This window comes from Bos mutus, chromosome 9 (assembly GCF_027580195.1).
Source record: "Bos mutus isolate GX-2022 chromosome 9, NWIPB_WYAK_1.1, whole genome shotgun sequence".
In the NCBI taxonomy this organism is placed as follows: Eukaryota; Metazoa; Chordata; class Mammalia; order Artiodactyla; family Bovidae; genus Bos; species Bos mutus.
The window spans coordinates 86,524,095-86,540,586 of NC_091625.1; the positions used below are offsets into that span (position 1 = coordinate 86,524,095).

Here is a 16,492-nt window from a genome sequence, read left to right on the forward strand (position 1 = left end):
CTTCTCCTTCATTGTGTAGGGAAGTCCTTAAATGGAGAGAATAATTCCACTTATGGAAGAAAACAGATGAGAGAGTCCTGACAGGGTTCAAGCCCCTAATTTCAGTCAGCCCCATAGTAGCCCCCATCCTAGCTCCCACCATTATTAAGTTTGTGAGCAGTGCTTGTGAAAAACCACCTCGCCTGATACCAATGAGCGTGCTTGCTGCCCTGTTAGAGCCACCCCTACCTACATCTTCTATGTACTTGCAAGTGGCCAATCCAGTGTGTGGTTTGCCCAAGCCTCCCGACTTCTCTTCTTCAGCCCCTTGCATCAGAGGTGGGCATTAGGAGGGCTTGTGTCAATGCTTAGTTGGCACTATCTTGAAAGTCTTATATATATAGTATTTACTTATTTATTTATGGCTGTTCCAGATCCTCGTTGCTGCTCATCAGCTTTCTCTAGGTGCGGCAATTGGGGACTACTCTCTAGTTGCGATGGCCCCCCTCCAGGACTCTTGCCTGGAAAATCCCATGGACGGAGGAGCCTGGTAGGCTGCAGTCCATGGGTCGCTAAGAGTCGGACACGACTGAGCGACTTCACTTTACTTTTCACTTTCATGCAATGGAGAAGGCAATGGCAACCCACTCCAGTGTTCTTGCCTGGAGAATCCCAGGGACAGGGGAGCCTGGTGGGCTGCCGTCCATGGGGTCGCACAGAGTCGGACACGACTGAAGCGACTTAGCAGCAGCAGCAGCTCCAGTTGCAGTGTGCAAGCTTCTCATTGCAGTGGCTTCTCTTGTTGCAGAGCACAGGTTCTAGAGCATGCTGGCTTTAGTAGTCATGGCACACCGGCTTAGTTACCCTGCAGCACGTGGGACCTCAGTTCCCGTACCAGGGATCGAACCTGTGTCCCCTACATTGGCAGGCGGAACACCAGGGGAGTCCCAATGTCTTGAAATTCTTGGTCACTTTTAAACACGGAGCCCTGCTTTTTGATTTTGTGTATGCCTCACAGGTTAATTTTGCACAGGGTCACATTCCCTCCTGGTGGGATTTGTGATTCCACTTCATTGCTCCAGTTCCCAGAGCTCATTCTTCCATCACCCACTCCTTAATGACCCTTCCATTCACCCCCTCCCCTATCCTGCTGTCCCCCACAGAAGACTTTTTTTCCCAGAGACAGGGAGTCATACCCATGCCCGCTGGCAGTTGGCTCCTTGCTCCCCGTCCAAGCTCTGTGGAAAATCCTGAGAGCAGGGATTCACTTGATCTAGAACAACGCTGATATGAGTGGCTTCTCTTGCTTCTACCCCTCAACCTCCAGAATTTTGCAGTTGTGTCTCAAATCACCTCCGAGAGGCCTCTGGGAAAGCTACACCATGTGGTTAAACACGGTCCAGCCCTGGGAGCCAAAGATTTAAGTGATGGAGAACTCTGCAGGTGTCCTCGACAACAGCCTGCTGAGGATCCAGCAAAGGCCCGTCTCACCTTGGGCCTTGCTGCGTCTCCTTGAAAAGATGAATTCCAGCCCTCTCCCACCTCCCGCAAGGGATAAATAACACTGAATAAAGCAGCCATAGCCCCAGCCTTCACACACAAAGTATCTAACGTGAGAAACCAGCCCTGGGCATGGGGGAGGTGGGAAGCTGCCACAAGAGAAACTGATACGCAGTTTGACAATGGAGAGTCCAGGTGCGGGGGGAAAAAAACGATTTATTCTTGGAACACAATAACAGCTATGCAACTAGGAACATTTTATTCACTCCCATCCCACTCATGTTTTGTGTCACAAAGACATACCAAGACTTTGGAAAAAATTCCAAAGGGGATTACATTGAAATGTGCTGTTTCTTCACATGTTTTTGTGCTTGCCTTAATCACAGTGAACCAAATAAAATAGCTTTACAGCTTACTAAAACTCAAACTTGTCCTCAAAGGAAGCAGTTTAAACAGTCCTCACTGTATATCAGCAAACACAATTCCAAGTCAGGACATAGACTGAAGAGAGAAAAGCAGCACTACCAGAAAGTTTGTCTTGTCAAAAAGAAAACAAAAACCACCGTGAGGGAAATCCAATTTGTCTAGAAAGACTGGGTCTTCTTCAGGACCGTGGTCTCAAAATACTAGGTACAATTTTGTGTGTTTCCTCGTTGGAAAAAAAGAGGCGAGGAAGAGAGCTGACTGAAACCACACTAAGAATCTGGTTTAAAAAGATGAAAGGGTTCTCAGGAAACACATCATCTCTGTATCTCTAAAGGCAGCATTGACCACACTGAAGGGCACAGAAGCAGATTCTCCAGCGGACACCCTGGGAGTGCTTGCCAGTCTGCAGTCTTGCCGAGGTCTGGGAGGTGGAATTCCACTGGGAGGTGCCTCACGGTCTTCTCAGGAACAAAGCAGCCAAGATCTGTGAATCGGACTGGTACCCCGGAGTGAATGGGTGGATGCCACCCAGAGCTGCCAGGGCCCCAGAGGACGCAAGGCCTGCATCCTGGCAGCACTGCCTCATCTCTGTCTATTGCAAATAGGTAAGCCCTCCCCTCCCCTCCCCAAACTCAAAGCAGTAGTTAGCTAGGAGAAACAGCAATGGCTGAGGTGGCAAGAAACCTCATAGACTGAGAGGCTCATCTGAGCGCTCCTCGGATCCCCCTGGAGGTTTCTGAGCAAAAGTCCTAAATCACTGGGATTGGGCTCAGCTGTGAGGTGTGGCTCAGAAGGCTTGGGCAATAGAGGGCCTGGGCTGGAAACTACCATGATGGACGGCTGGCTGAAAAACAAGGACACTTAGCCCTGAGTCAAGTAGGGTGTGTGTGGGTGTGAGGGCCCGGTACCAGGTGACCCGCCACACCTCCACAAACCAGCACAGCCACACAATATCACAGTGACAAGCAGGGCCCATACATGGAAGCTAGAACTCTGGGTTCCCCTCAGAGGTTAAAAACATCTCATATGAAAACCTCCAGATGCCAACATCTCCACTGGCCAACTGATGACAGATTTCAAACTTGATCTGCTGCAATGAAATCCAAGGCCTTTTACCAGTTTCCCCCCTTTTGCCCATTAACCACATTAAGTTCACATGGCTGTGTGTGTGTGCTAAGTTGCTTCATGTCCCACTCTATGCGACCCTATGGGCCAGCCAGACTCGTCTGTCCATGGAAGCCAAGAATATATATAGCTACCAAGCACACTGGTAGCTAACAGAATTTCCTACTTAGCCTGTTTAAGTGGAGTATGCTCTGCAATTTCCTATTTCCCTCTATTTCAGGTGTCACTCACTAAATTGATCTTGTGACCAACTTAGGGCTCCCAGTTGTAGCTAGACAAAAACAGCCAAGGAGTGCTCTGGACAAAACCCTGGGGCTGCAGTGGGCCTCCTAGTCTTCAGGCAGGAGAAATCACTCCTGCCACTTAAGGTCAACCTTATTCTGCAGGACATGGACTTGCAGCAGCAGCCCCTGTGTCGTCAGTGAAGGTCATCAAGCGCCACCATGGGCACCACAAAAGGTGATGAAGCTGGCTTCCTCCAGGGAACTGACCATCTTTAAAGCAAAAGGGGCTGGCTCCACAGGGTAGGCAGGCCCAGCAGGCTGATCTCCACCACCAGCCCAGTTAGGGTACAAGACAAGACTGTGTCATCACACGCGGTGGCTTCCACTAGCTCCTCAGCGCTTCCCCACGGGCGCACTGGACCTTTGGAATCTCTGGATGAGGAGCATGAGCCTGGCCACGTCGGAGAGCTCGGGGAACAGGGCCATGATGCTGTCCACCTCGTGGGGCGGAAAGATACTGCAAAGCGCGGTGCGCGCCCGGGAGCGCGCGTCCACCTCGCCAGCTACAGCCTGGGGCGCGGGCCTCAAGGGCCCCCCGAAGGCACCGTCGTCCCAGTCTGACTCGGCCCAGGCCGAGCGGCCCGGGAGCTGGCCAGCGCCTGGAGGAAGGACCCACGGGTCGCATGGCTGCTGGCGCGGAGAGCGCCGGTCGCTCTGTGGGGCGCGGGAGCCATACTCACCCCGCAGGCCAGGCGGGCTCAGGAGGCCGGGTGGGGCTGGCAGGGACGACAAAGACCCGGGCGCCACCCAATCGGGACCGGGCTGCCCGGGTGCGAGGCCGCAGCCAGGGCCCCGATGGGGCGCCCGGAGGAGCCCCGGGTCGTCACTCAGGAAGAGCCGCGAGAAGCTGCTTTCGAGAGTCGCCAAGCCCGCCGACCGCCGCGAGGTGGGCAGGCTGCGCGTGCCGAGCTCCCGGGGGCCGGGCCGGGCGGCGGGGGCGTCCCGGGAGCCGCCCTGCTCCGCCAGGCTGGCCGCGCGCGCGCTCCCCCGCCGCTCCTCCTCGCCGCCCGCGCCCCGCCAGGCCCGAGTCTGCGCGCGGAGCTCGTCGGCCACCGCCAGCTGCGCCTGGTGCGGCCTCTCCGGGTGGTAGAACTTGCACTTGATGCCATAGGTGCATTTCTTGCCTGGAAGGGACAGAGTGGGGGTGGGGGAGGACCATGGTGAGACCTCGGGTGAGGACGCCCGTGGGGTCCCGGCAGTGGCCGCCCCGCGCCGCCTTTCTTGTTGGCGATTCCTGGGGGGAAGGCCCCCAGGCCTGCTGCAGCCTTACAAGGTTTGGGGCCAGAGGAGGTGGCGGGCGAGAAGTGCCCTGGGGCGCCGACAGGATGGATGCGGGCGCAGCACCCTGCTCCTCGTGGTACTGGGCGCTGCACACAGTACCCCAGCGTTACCAGCTCAAGGCAAGGTCTTGTCTGCGGACTCCATAACCAGGAACAGAGACCGAATCTCTGGGTCCAGTGACCTTCAGCCTCTACTTCCCCAGGGATCCTGTGGATCCTGCCAACCTCGGAGGTGAAGAGTAGGTGCATATGGATGGGCCTCCACTGCTGACTTGATTTCCTCCCTACCCCACCCTGCATGTCCCCCTCCCCCCACCCTCCGTGTCCACCCCCCCGCCCCAGTCCACATCCCTTGCCCTCTTCCTTATAGACTGTTTTAACAGAGGTGATCAAATAATTTATCATCCAAATCAGGGCCCTTCTGAGAGTGGAAGGGAAGACAGGCCACCAGAATGTGTCTGTGAGCACCTTAATTCTAACTAGAAATGACTTTCAATATCACTTAAGACGTCCTAAACTTTTATAGGCACAAAGAAACCAGACCTGGGTACATTAAATAACTTGCTAAAGCAAGCTAGTGAAAGAACTGGCTAGAAGGCTGGTGTCCCTGGAGGGCTCTGGGATAGAATCCTCGATTCTTAGTGGATAACACCATCCAAAGTCTCCTACCAACCAAAGTAGGAGAGTAGGGGAGACTGTGGGGCAGGATGGGGGCACAAGGTGCCAGAGGAAGGGACTGAGAAAGGAGAGCTTGGGGGTGCACACAGACAGCAATCCTGGTTCCTGGACGTGGCTTTGCTCTGTGGGTGACCCCTGCATCCAGCCCTCACAAGCCTTATGCAACAGGCGACTGGGATGGCAGTTCGTCATTACAATGACAATGATTACAGCTTTCTAACTGCCATCCAGAGGGGTTCAGTTACCTCCCCAGGGTCACACAGCTGACTAAGGGCAGAACCCAGGCTAACGGCCCGTGCTGCTGACCATCAAACATCTCATCAGGATGAAACTCTGGTTCTCTATTAGGCATTTGCCTAATTTTACAAATCTTAACAGGCTTATTTTTAGCAACACAATACATATCAGATACAATAACAACCTTCTCATCTGTTAGACACATTTGCCAAGACGAATTACGGATGAATCATGCGATGTATACATGCAAAGAGAGCCTCCGTATTATTCATCTGCTTATTAATACACATAGGACGCGGCCTATATTACCTTACATCTTTCTAGAAACATGAAATATCGGAACCCAGGCTAGAACCCATGCTGTTGACCAGCCAGCCAGCACTTCTAACCTGAACAGGGCCCACAGATGTGGGGCGCTACCCACCGTAGGGGCAGTGCTGCCAGGACGGCTCTGGGGGCTTTGGCTTCCTGCTCAGGAAGTTGCTCAAGGTGGGTCCCCGACGGCCCAGGGGGTCATCAGGAGGCATGAACCTAGAACACAAGCATGGGGGTGGGTGACTGCAAGCCACAGAGAAACTGACCGCTGGCACCTGGTGGAGGGGGAGGAGAGCAGCACCAGGCCTGGCTTTGGCCTGGCCTCTCGGTTCGGGGCTCTTTCTCCCACCCAGGAGTTGCAGCGTGTTAGAGACGTGCAGCCTTTGTCCACACTGACCGGCACAGAGCTCAGCGTGGACAGCAACCAGGACAGCGGCCCCGGGCCTCATCCAGGTGTTTCTCCTGCTGAGTCAGCAGCGTCAGACTCACTCAGCAGCTCCTTGAAAAAGGTGGGCTCTGGGCCTCACAAGAGAGCTGCTTAAACAGAACCTCGGGCTGTGCAGGAATCTGCATTGTAACAGTTTCGCAGGTGGATTTTAGCCACTAACGATGAAGCAGAAGCGCACCAGGCCTCCCCGGGACTTAGCCTGAAAGCGGTTCCATGCTGTCTTCCAGTGTCCTCAACAGGTGGCTAGAGACCTCCGTGGGGCCACAAATGGCCTCTTGTTCTGTGAACTCCGTTTCTCCCGTGTCACCCCACAGGTCTGGGCCTCTCAGGTGCGGGATAAAAAATTTACAGAGTCTGAAAGGCCAGTCAGCAGGTCAGAAAGGCAGAGGATACAGGTGCGGCCTGCGCACAGGTGCAGCCTGGGCTCCACCCCACCCCCCGAAAACCTGGGGTCTGCGGAGGGGGGGAAATGTTACTATGTCACTCTCTGACACCACCCTGCCCTCTGCCAGCCCCTTCCCTTCCCGATCATTAAGGAAGAAGGGAACATAGCCACAGAGCCCAGAGCTCAAGGGGGAAAACATTTCTCAGAAGGAAAACTCCCTCATTTAGCACAATCCTTTTTTTTTTCTATGTGAATACTTTCATTCCCAGGAGACACTCGAAGGTCATACAAAGGTTCCACTAGAGAGGGTGTGGATTCTAATCGGGGGCCTGTTTTTACAGACTGGCTTCCCCCTAAGAGTGGAGGGTCATGCTGGGGTCCCACCCTGCAGACCACGTCCACCAGGCTGACCCTGAGCTGGGCGATCCCCGGCCGAGGACAACCTCTGTGGCTGAGATCCCAGCTACACAGCTGGCTTCTCAGAGTTGGGCCCTGACCAAGAATCCAGGGAGCCACCCAGTGCAGTTATTAAAAGTTCCCCGAGGCTTCACCTCCTGCTCTTTCCCGGGCCTCACAGCCGGGAGCTGGGCCAAGACAGCCCTGTGAACATGCCCTGGGCGCGGGGAGGGCGTCCTTGCTCTCAGGCAGGCGGCAGGCTCTGCACTCTGGCAGCTGGGGACCTCCGGGCAGGCCCTGAGCGGAGGCCAGTGCGTCAAGAGGACTTGGCCTGGACCCCGAGCTGTCACCAGGCCAGAGGCGGCCATGATCCATCAGACCTCAGTGAGGATTTTCTGGATCCCATGATGACCAGCCATGCCAGACTTCCTCCAGGGCGGAGCCAGAGAGAGGGAGCTGCTAGCCTTGTGAATGTGGACATGACCATGGGGGTTACTGCAGGGTAGCTGCTGTGACCATCTGCCCTGGGGCTTAGGAGCTAACCTCTGCCTCCTTGACTGTGAGCCTGGGGGTAGTGGGGTCACCAGCACGCCCCTGGAGGCACATGTCCCGGCCTGACCTAAGAGTAACCACAGCCTCTACAGGGCACAGTCCTCTCTGATCCTCCAGATCACCTAAGAGGTAAGAGTGACTAATCTGTGCGTGCGTGCTGAGTCACTTCAGTCATGTCCGGCTCTTTGCGACCATGTGGACTGCAGCCTGCCAGCCTCCTCTGTCCATGGGATTCTCCAGGCAAGAATACTGGAGTGGGTAGCCACTTCCTCCTCCAGGGGATCTTACTGACCCAGGGATAGAACCCGCGTCTCTTATGCTTCCTGCATTGGCAGGTGGGTTATTTACCACTAGCACCACCTGGGAAGCTCCTTGACTAAACCAAAGTGTGGTAAGTTCAAGGTGAAGAACACTCAGCCCAGTGAGGCTGAGAGTTCGCACACCTCATGCAGCTGGTAAATGGCAGAGCCTCAGCTTGAAACCTCATCTGCTGCTTCCAGCTCTTTCCACCACACACGCAGCCCCCCAGGCTCTGGGGTCAAGATTTGGTCTGCCGCGTGCAGCAGCCATGTGGCCTCTCTGTTCCCATCTTCCCTTCCTTAGGGCTGCAGCCAGTGACAGTCACTCACTATCTACAACTATTCCTAGCCATTGGGTGCCCACATGTGCCAGGCTGGCTGGGGCCCATTGCAGATAAAACACATACATGCCCTGCCCTCACAGAGCTGAGCAGCTTGTCCTCGACCACATTCTTAACAGTCAAGGAGAGAGCCAGCAATGAGGACAGAGCTGTTATCCCTGGAACAGAAATTGAGATGGGAGCCAGGTCTCCGCGGTCGTACCCTCCCCAACCTTGTCCCACCCTGTGACCACGCCCACCCAGCCAGGCTCCTCCCCTTGCCCCTCAACAGGCGGGCCGTGGACCAGCCATCACTTCTCCCACCTTAGGTCTGCCAGGAGGCCCTTGTCCTGCACCTGCTATCTGGTCTGTACCTTGTGACCCTGACCACACCCTCCCCGTCCCACCCACCACCCTGTCTCTGGTTGGTTCGAGGTGGACCTGACCCAGGGCGGGCAGATGAAATCAATCAGATTCCCTGGAAAATGTCCACCAAGCCCTATTAAGACAGTCAGTTCCAAGATCTTAAACAGCCCCAAAGAAAAGAGGATGTTGCCCGTGCCTGGACACCTGTCAGGCAACTGGGTGCTGGGTCAGCCGGATGTGGGCATGGGAACAGAAAGGTCACAGGCAGTAGAGACAAAACAGCCCCAAGGGGAAAACTGGTCGCGAAAGAGAGGAGAACCGAGAGGCCGACAGAGATGGTGGAGGGCGGGGGAGGTGTCTTAGAGCCCGTGACTGAGCCCCGCGGGCCCGAGCTAGTTGGAGCGGTTTCTGCCGGTCACCGCCCCCGTCCCACGCACCCTGGGACCCCATGGGCACCACGTACCGATCGTTGACGAAGGAGAACATGAGCAGCCTCTGCTCGATGAACCACTTCCACTCGGGGTTCTCGCTCTGCAGGTCGCGGTAGTTGTCATTGGAGACGATGACGCCGTCCAGGTCGTAGGCCACCTTCACGATGTAACGGTCGTCATAGCACACCACGCGCTTGCCGCTCACTTTGCGGGACGGTGTGTACACCAGCACCGCCTGCCTCTCCAGCTCCTCCAGCACGTGCTGTTCTGCAGACAGCAGGGGGCACCGCATGGAGCATCTTCTCCGGGTAGGGGGACTCCCCACCCCCAGAACCAGCCTCAGACCTGGGGCAGGTCCAGCAACTCCAGGCTCCTCTCCGATGGCCCCCTCCTCCCCGCTTCTTCCCCCTCCCCCCACCTCCATCTAAGTCAAGCAGGAGACTCAAGTTCGATCCCTGGGGTGGGAAGATGCCTTGCAGAAGAAAGTGGCAATCCACTCCAGTATTCTTGCCTGGGAAATCCCAGGGACAGAGGAGCCTGGAGGGCTACAGTCCATGATTGCAAAGAGTCAGACACGACTGAGTGACTAACACTTGACACTGGGGTGCTTTGCCCCTCTCTAAACATCAAGTTTTACATTTATAAAATAAGGAAAATGACTCCTGCACCTGCCTCACAGCGTCTATGGGGAGGCTGAACCAGTCCATGTGGGGCTGGCGAGCCCCCACAAAACCTGGGAGGATGGATTATGTCTCAGGCGGTGCAGGCATTACAAGGTCTCTTAACAGAAGCTAAAATCTGCATACCTGGAAGGTCTACTCTGTGATCTTAGCTTCGAAGTTGAAGGCAAAAGAAATTCCTTCCACATGAAACAGTTACTCCCAATGTGGAAAAATATGAGCATGTTCTTCACAAATTGTTTCTCCCCTCAAGTCTAAGTCCTTTGCTATATGACATGGTTCCCAGACTTTTAAAAAGTGCATAATGCATATAATAGCACAAAAATAACTTTAAAAAAATCACGTGTGCATGGCGATCATTTTGTAATGTATAAAAATATAAATCACTATGCCGTATACCTGAAACTAATGTAATTGTGCTCAGTCATGTTTGACTCTGCGGCCCTATGGACTGTAGCCCGCCAGGCTCCTCTGTCCTTGGGATTTTCTAGGCAAAAATACTGGAGTGGGTTGCCATGCCCTCCTCCAGGGGATCTTCCTGACTCCGGGCCTGAACCCATGTCTTCTGCAGTGTCTGTGGATTCTTTACCATTAGCACTACCTAGGAACCCCACTAATATAATACTGTAAGTCAATTATACTTCAATTTAAATTTATAATTAATTTGTTAAATGCCATGTGTGCAGCACTCCCTTTGAGAACAGAGCACAGTTCGTGCTTTGAAGTCCCCATTGTGGCTCGAAGTTTACCTCTCCCTTCACTCCCTTTAAGATAACCCAGTTTTTAGAACTTTGTATTTATAATTCCCTTGCTCTTACTTTTTAGGATGCATACATATGTACCCTGCAAAAGGATTATTTCCAACATGATTATGAGCCTCCAGACTTCACACAGATGGAGCCCTCATGCATATATCCTATGTAATTTGTTTCTTCACTGAACATTGTGTGGGGGAGGTCTGGCCATGTCAAGGTTGTCAGTTTTGCCCAGAAGTCTCCCTGTACAGGCAACAAGGATTTCTCCAGGGTCTGTCTTAAGAAATGATATTGCTGAGTTGTAGGGAAAGCTGCCTTACAAGAACAATGCTGAATCATTTTCCAAAGTAGTTATATCAAGTTACTACTCAACACAACATCTGAGATGAACTTGCCGGCACTTGACATTTGCAGGTTTTTAAATTTTTCCCGATCTATATATAGATTGGGGATAGATAGATAGGGTATAAAGTAGCCTCTTGTGGTTTTATTTTGCATTTCTCTGGTTACTAATACAACTGAACATCTCTTCATATGTTTACTAGCCATTTGTGTTTCCCATCAGAGGCTTATTCATGCCTCAGCACATATTTCTATCTCTCCTTTCAGTCTTACTAGCCTGGAGAAGTTCCCTGTAGATTCTGGACCGTAATCCTTCATCAGGGATAAGTGATGTGTGGCCTCTCCCAGTCTGAGGCTTGTTTTTTCATTCTCTTGTTTTTGTGGTATCTACTAATGAACAGAATTTTCTATTTTAATGTAGGCAAATTTATGACTCTTTCCCATCTCCGGACACTTCTTGTGGCTTGTTTAAAAATTCTTCCCTACCCCAGAGTGAATTCCCTACTCTTTACCCATTCCGTGTTGCATAATATATATTGCACAATACTGCACAACTGTTGAAAGCCACCATCCTCCACATTCAGACCATAAACAGTAATCTGGGATGAGTGGTCCATGATGAACACAAGTGTTCATTCCTGGCTTCTCATAATCTCATTGAAAAAGCAGTGCAAAAGTACAGAAGGGGGAAGAGATTCATAATCACATTAAAAATCACATTAAAAAAAAACACCAGCAAAACCACATTTTGATAAATTTTAGGAAGACAGAAAGCAGGTAGGATTATACTGATCCTATAATACAGAGGGAGCCATAACCCCCGAATGCATAAAGAGGCTGAAGCAGAGGTGGAGCCTGTTCTCTGCAAAGCCCCGCTTTCCAGCAGGAGTGGAGAGTGGGAAGAAGTCAGATGATTAACTGAAGGGTTACTATGGGGCAGCCCCATCCACCCTTTCCTGTCCCCGTATCTATAAGGGAAGTGAAAATGTAACTACAAAGGAGGAGGCCTTTGACCTCCTACAGTAAAATATCACCCTTGTGGCAATGCTACTTCCAGTTCCAACAGCTGCCTCTTGCCTGTTGCATGCAGGGTGCGATGAAGCAAACTCTGCTGGTCAACATAGTCAAAGGTCAGCCTTGACTTTGGGGGAAAGATCCAAATACCAGGAGAGAAAGTCTACGGAAATTGCACAAGTGTATATTTAACCAGTCTAGTTCTTTATTCACAAGTAAACACTAACAAGCAAAGGATCACCAAACTTTTGGGAAGAAGATTTAACAGCACAGAGAGAAAAAGACAAGGGAACAAAGAGAATCGGAGAAAAGAAATATGATTCATGGACCTTCAGAGAACTTTTTCAAAGCCTATATTAGTATAGGAATATTCAAGAAGATACTATAAAACAAGAATAGCATTTTATTTAAAATAGAATCAGAAAGAGAATAAGAAGCAGTTGGTAAACACTGACAGAACTGAAAACAAAACCAAAACCTTCAGTTAAAAGACTGGAAGAAAAACTCAGTGAAACCTTCCAGGACCACTTGAGGTCAGTCATACCATCGCTAACATGGCTGAAACAACACCAATAGTATCTCGGGTTGGGACCTCTTCTTATAAGAAAGCCAGACCAAAAAAAAAAAACTTGTTTATTTAAATGACTTATTCTGTTCTTCGTAGCTTAAAATATTCCTAGCTGATGTAAGAATTAAAAATAAAGAATTCCCTGGATGCCGATTTCCTCTTTTTTTTTTGTTAATGAAGAGATTGGACTAGATAGTCAGTGGACCAAATGGATGTCTCTTTCATTTCCTATACTCTATTAGGGGTGGGAAGCAGACCAACTTTTTCTGAAGAGTGTTAAAAGTTATAAAATAGTTATTTTCGAAACTTAATCTTTCACACTAAAAGAGTAAATACGCCCAATCACCTGTTCAACTATTAGGCACCTACGACATGCCAGATGTTACACTAGGTGCTAGGGCTCTGGTCGTGCTTTCATGGAGCTTAGAGTTCAGCGAGAAGACAGACACCATCAAACAAACGGTAAGCAGACAGCAAGCAGACAGCCGATGGCAGCTGTGGGGAGTGCTGCGGAGGAAAGGTGGGCAGTGCGTCTTGAGAGCGCAGCCGCTCGAGCATACCTGTAATCGGGGCGTCAGACCTCGGTGGCTCTTTCCTCCAGGAGGGGACAAACACTTTGATGTAGGTGTGTCCTCTGTCCCTGAACCAGTCCACGGCCAGCTGGATTCCCCAGCAAGAGAAGATTTCTTTATTCCCATGGCTACAATGAGAAAACAAAGGGATCTGTAGAGAAACAGGCGGGGTTTCTCAAGAGTGGTTTTTCCTGGGAATAGCCTGGAAGCTAGTCTCATCATCAAAGGGAATCAGGCGAATCTGCATTTTGAAAATAGGTCATTCTTTACACAAAATATATCCCTTAATCGGAACCAATTAGCTTGTGATAACATGTAGGGGGTCTCAGGCTCCTTGCGGAGTACATTCATTCCAAGGATGAAAAGCAAGTTCCTCTTATTAACTGAAGCTTATAAGGATCAAGAGAGGGTTGTCAATGTAATGGTGGGCTTCCCAAGTCCAAGTAACAAGGTCAACATGCCCCACAAATTCCACTGAAATCATCCATGCAGGCAGAAAGGAAAGAGTGGTGTAAGAGGTTGCTCAAAATCAGTCAGGGACTTGTTACTGAAGGTCTGTCTTGCTCCTAAGAGGAATAAGAAGCTGTAGGATTTTAAGACAGGGGGTGTGTGGTGGCTTGGAGGTAAAGATGCCGCCTGCCAATGCAGCAGACAAGGGTTTGATCCCTGGGTTGGGAAGATCACCAGGAGAAGGAAATGGCAACCCACTCCAGTCTTCTTGCCTGGAGATATTCCATGGACAGAGAGCCTGGTGGGCTATAGTTTATGGGGTCACAAAGAGTTGGACACGATTTAGTGACTGAGCAACTGAGCAGGCATGTTTATGTGATGTGAGCTGATCTGATGTATGTTTCAGAGCTCCACCTGGCACCACAGAGGACAGTAAATTGGGAGGAGCAAGAATGGAGGGTGGACAGCAGTTAAGAAGGAAATGGCACCCCACTCCAGTGTTCTTGCCTGGAGAATCCCAGGGACCGGGAAGCCTGGTGGGCTGCCATCTAGGGTTGCACAGAGTCAGACACGACTGAAGCGACTTAGCAGCAGCAGCAGCAGCAGCAGTTAAGAAGCTGCCATAGTGACTGTCAGAGCAGAACCTGATGGTGATCTGGCCCCAGCTGGTGGTGATGCATGCATGCATTTCTAAATCATAGGTTCCTGTTGCTGCCCATCAAAATCCCAGCACCTAGCACAATGGTGTCTGATCATTGATAAGAGTTCAAAAAGAACATGTCGAAGGAATGAATGACTGAGAAGCAGGTCTTGTGAGCAGCTGGAGGAGAAGCAGTCCAGGTGCAGGGAAGGGTTGGCTGGAAGGACTCTGATGTAGGTTTGCATGTCCAGGGACCGAAAAGAGGACAGCGTGGCTGGAACGTGTAGAGTGAGTGAAGAGGAGGTGGGGAGGTGGGAGGGGGCCCGGCTGAGTGCTCAGAGAGCCAAGGTCCCCACAACTCTCGCACCCTCTCCACATCCAAGCAAGGCCAACATATCAAATCCTGACATCTGTGCTTTCTCTGGTGCGTGGCTCCTTCTGCTGTTTTCTCAGAGATGGTTAGGAGGGGTCCGGGCATGTCAAGAGAAAAAGGGAGTCTGGAAACGCTCATCAGTAGTGTTGGAAGCTGGGCTTTGTGGAGATTCAAGAGGACTCTACACCCCAGGGATGTATCAGAAACCAGGCCTTGACCCCTAGGTCCATAGGGTCTTCCAGTTTAGGGCAATAGCCTTTGGCCACTGAGGCTAGACTGTGAGGCTTCTGCAAACAGTAAGCAGAAAAATATCAATGGGGCCGTCCGTTGGAAAAAGGAAGAGGAAGTGGAAAGCTAGTCCCTTCCGCCCCAGCAGAAACTGAAAAAAGAAAGGAGATGGAGGAAGAATGTGGAGGCCATTTACAGGGTCCTTATCCTGCACCTCCCAGGCATGCCCCACCCATTGAGCCATGAGGGGCTGAAGAGGCTGGAAACACTGGGACAGGTGTGAACAAGAGGCTGAAGGCTTGTCTCTCAGCACAGCCTGGGCAAGTCGCAAGCCTCTCAGAGAAATCCTGGTTTCAGCAGATGCAGCATCCCCCAGGACTGCAGCGCCGTCATGAAGAAAAGTGGCATCTAGGTGAGCCCGAGGCAACACCCGTGGATTCCCTGCTTCCCCTGGAGGATTGTGTGTGGCCTGGGAGTGGACGAACAGGGGGTGTCCCAAGTGGTGCTAGCAGTAAAGAACCCACCTGCCAATGCAGAAGACATAAGGGTCACTGGTTTGATCCCCAGGTCGGGAAGATTCCCCTGGAGGAGGGCATGGCAACCCACTCCAATATTCTTGCCTGGAGATTCCCATGGACAGAAGAACCTGGTGGGCTACAGTCCATGGGGTCGCAAAGAGTTGGACATGACTGAAGTGAATTAGCACAGCACTGCACAAGGGGATAGTCCTAAAGCCAGCATGGCTCCCCCAAAGGCCAAAGAGGACCAATGTCCCTCTGTTGACCATTCCGGAAGCCCGGCCAGCCCAGTTGCTCTGCAGCAGAGTCCAGTGAGGGTCCCAGACCCCTCTCCCAGGCAGCACCAAGTCTCAGAAGCTTCCAGATGCCATTTGGGAGAGGAGTGGGAGAAGGGAGAGGAAACACGAAGCTGGAGTCATCCAGAAGACAGAAGAGGCTGAGCCACCACATGTGAGCAAGTGTGAAGCTTGCTCCTTCCTGGTTCCTAAAAGGTAGTGAAGAGGTTTCACGTGTCACAGAAAATAAAGCCTATGTTCTATGCAGTTGCAGCAGTGATGTGAACATTTTATGATACCCACCCTACTACCTTGCCCCCCAGGACAGGTATCTCTTGGCTACAGCAGTCTGTGCACGTGTGCTCGGTCGCTTCAGTCATGTCTGACTCTTTGCAACCCCACGGACTGTAGCCCGTCCAGTATTCTCCAGGCAAGAATACTGGAGGGAGTTGCCATGCCCTCCTCCAGGGGATCTTCCCAACCCAGGGATCGAACCCATGTCTCCTGCATCTTCTTCACTGCAGGCAGGTTCTTTACCACTGAGCCACTGGGAAGCCCTGCAGCAATGTCTACCCTCAGTCAGTTCTCAGAAAAACAAATCATTGCGACAATTCTTTAAAATTTGTTTCTATGGGATGCCGTGTGGGATGTGGGAACTTAGTTCCCCACCCAAGGATAGAACCTGTGCATTTGGGAGCGTGGAGCCTTAACCACCCGACTGTCAGAGAAGTCCCTACAGTTTTTTCCTTGGTTGCTCTCTTTTCTGTGACTACGTCTATATATCTGTTCAACTGTTCTAACACCAGCTTTCCATCCCTGATGCTTTTGATGGGTGTGTGATTTGGGGAAGGGATGGGGGTAAACAGAACCCAGTGCCTGTGAGGGGACAAAGATGAGAGGTGTGACCAGTTCCAGTGATTCTGGAAGGACCTCAGCCTGCAGTGGCTCCGGCTGGAGGCAGGTGGAGGGGAGGGGTTGGAGGTTCAGGAGTTCAGGAAGAGAAGAGCTAAGGAATGGTGCCACAACAGCTTCATGCAGCAAAAACTGGCTCCCCAG

General features: G+C 51.8%; 1 protein-coding gene across 2 annotated transcripts in view; it reads right to left on the reverse strand.

Moving 5' to 3' along the window:
- Window positions 1-1,682: 1,682 nt before the first annotated feature.
- Window positions 1,683-16,492, reverse strand: part of ZC3H12D (zinc finger CCCH-type containing 12D) — a 33,497-nt gene continuing 18,687 nt past the window's right edge. For both annotated transcript variants that reach the window (XM_070376846.1, XM_070376844.1), the window contains exons 3-6: window positions 12,941-13,080; window positions 9,054-9,288; window positions 5,934-6,040; window positions 1,683-4,438 (exon numbers count right to left, since the gene is read on the reverse strand). In XM_070376846.1, the coding sequence (XP_070232947.1) occupies window positions 3,648-4,438; window positions 5,934-6,040; window positions 9,054-9,288; window positions 12,941-13,080 (1,273 nt within the window). In that variant the 3' untranslated portion in view covers window positions 1,683-3,647. The remainder of the gene's footprint in view (window positions 4,439-5,933; window positions 6,041-9,053; window positions 9,289-12,940; window positions 13,081-16,492) is intronic.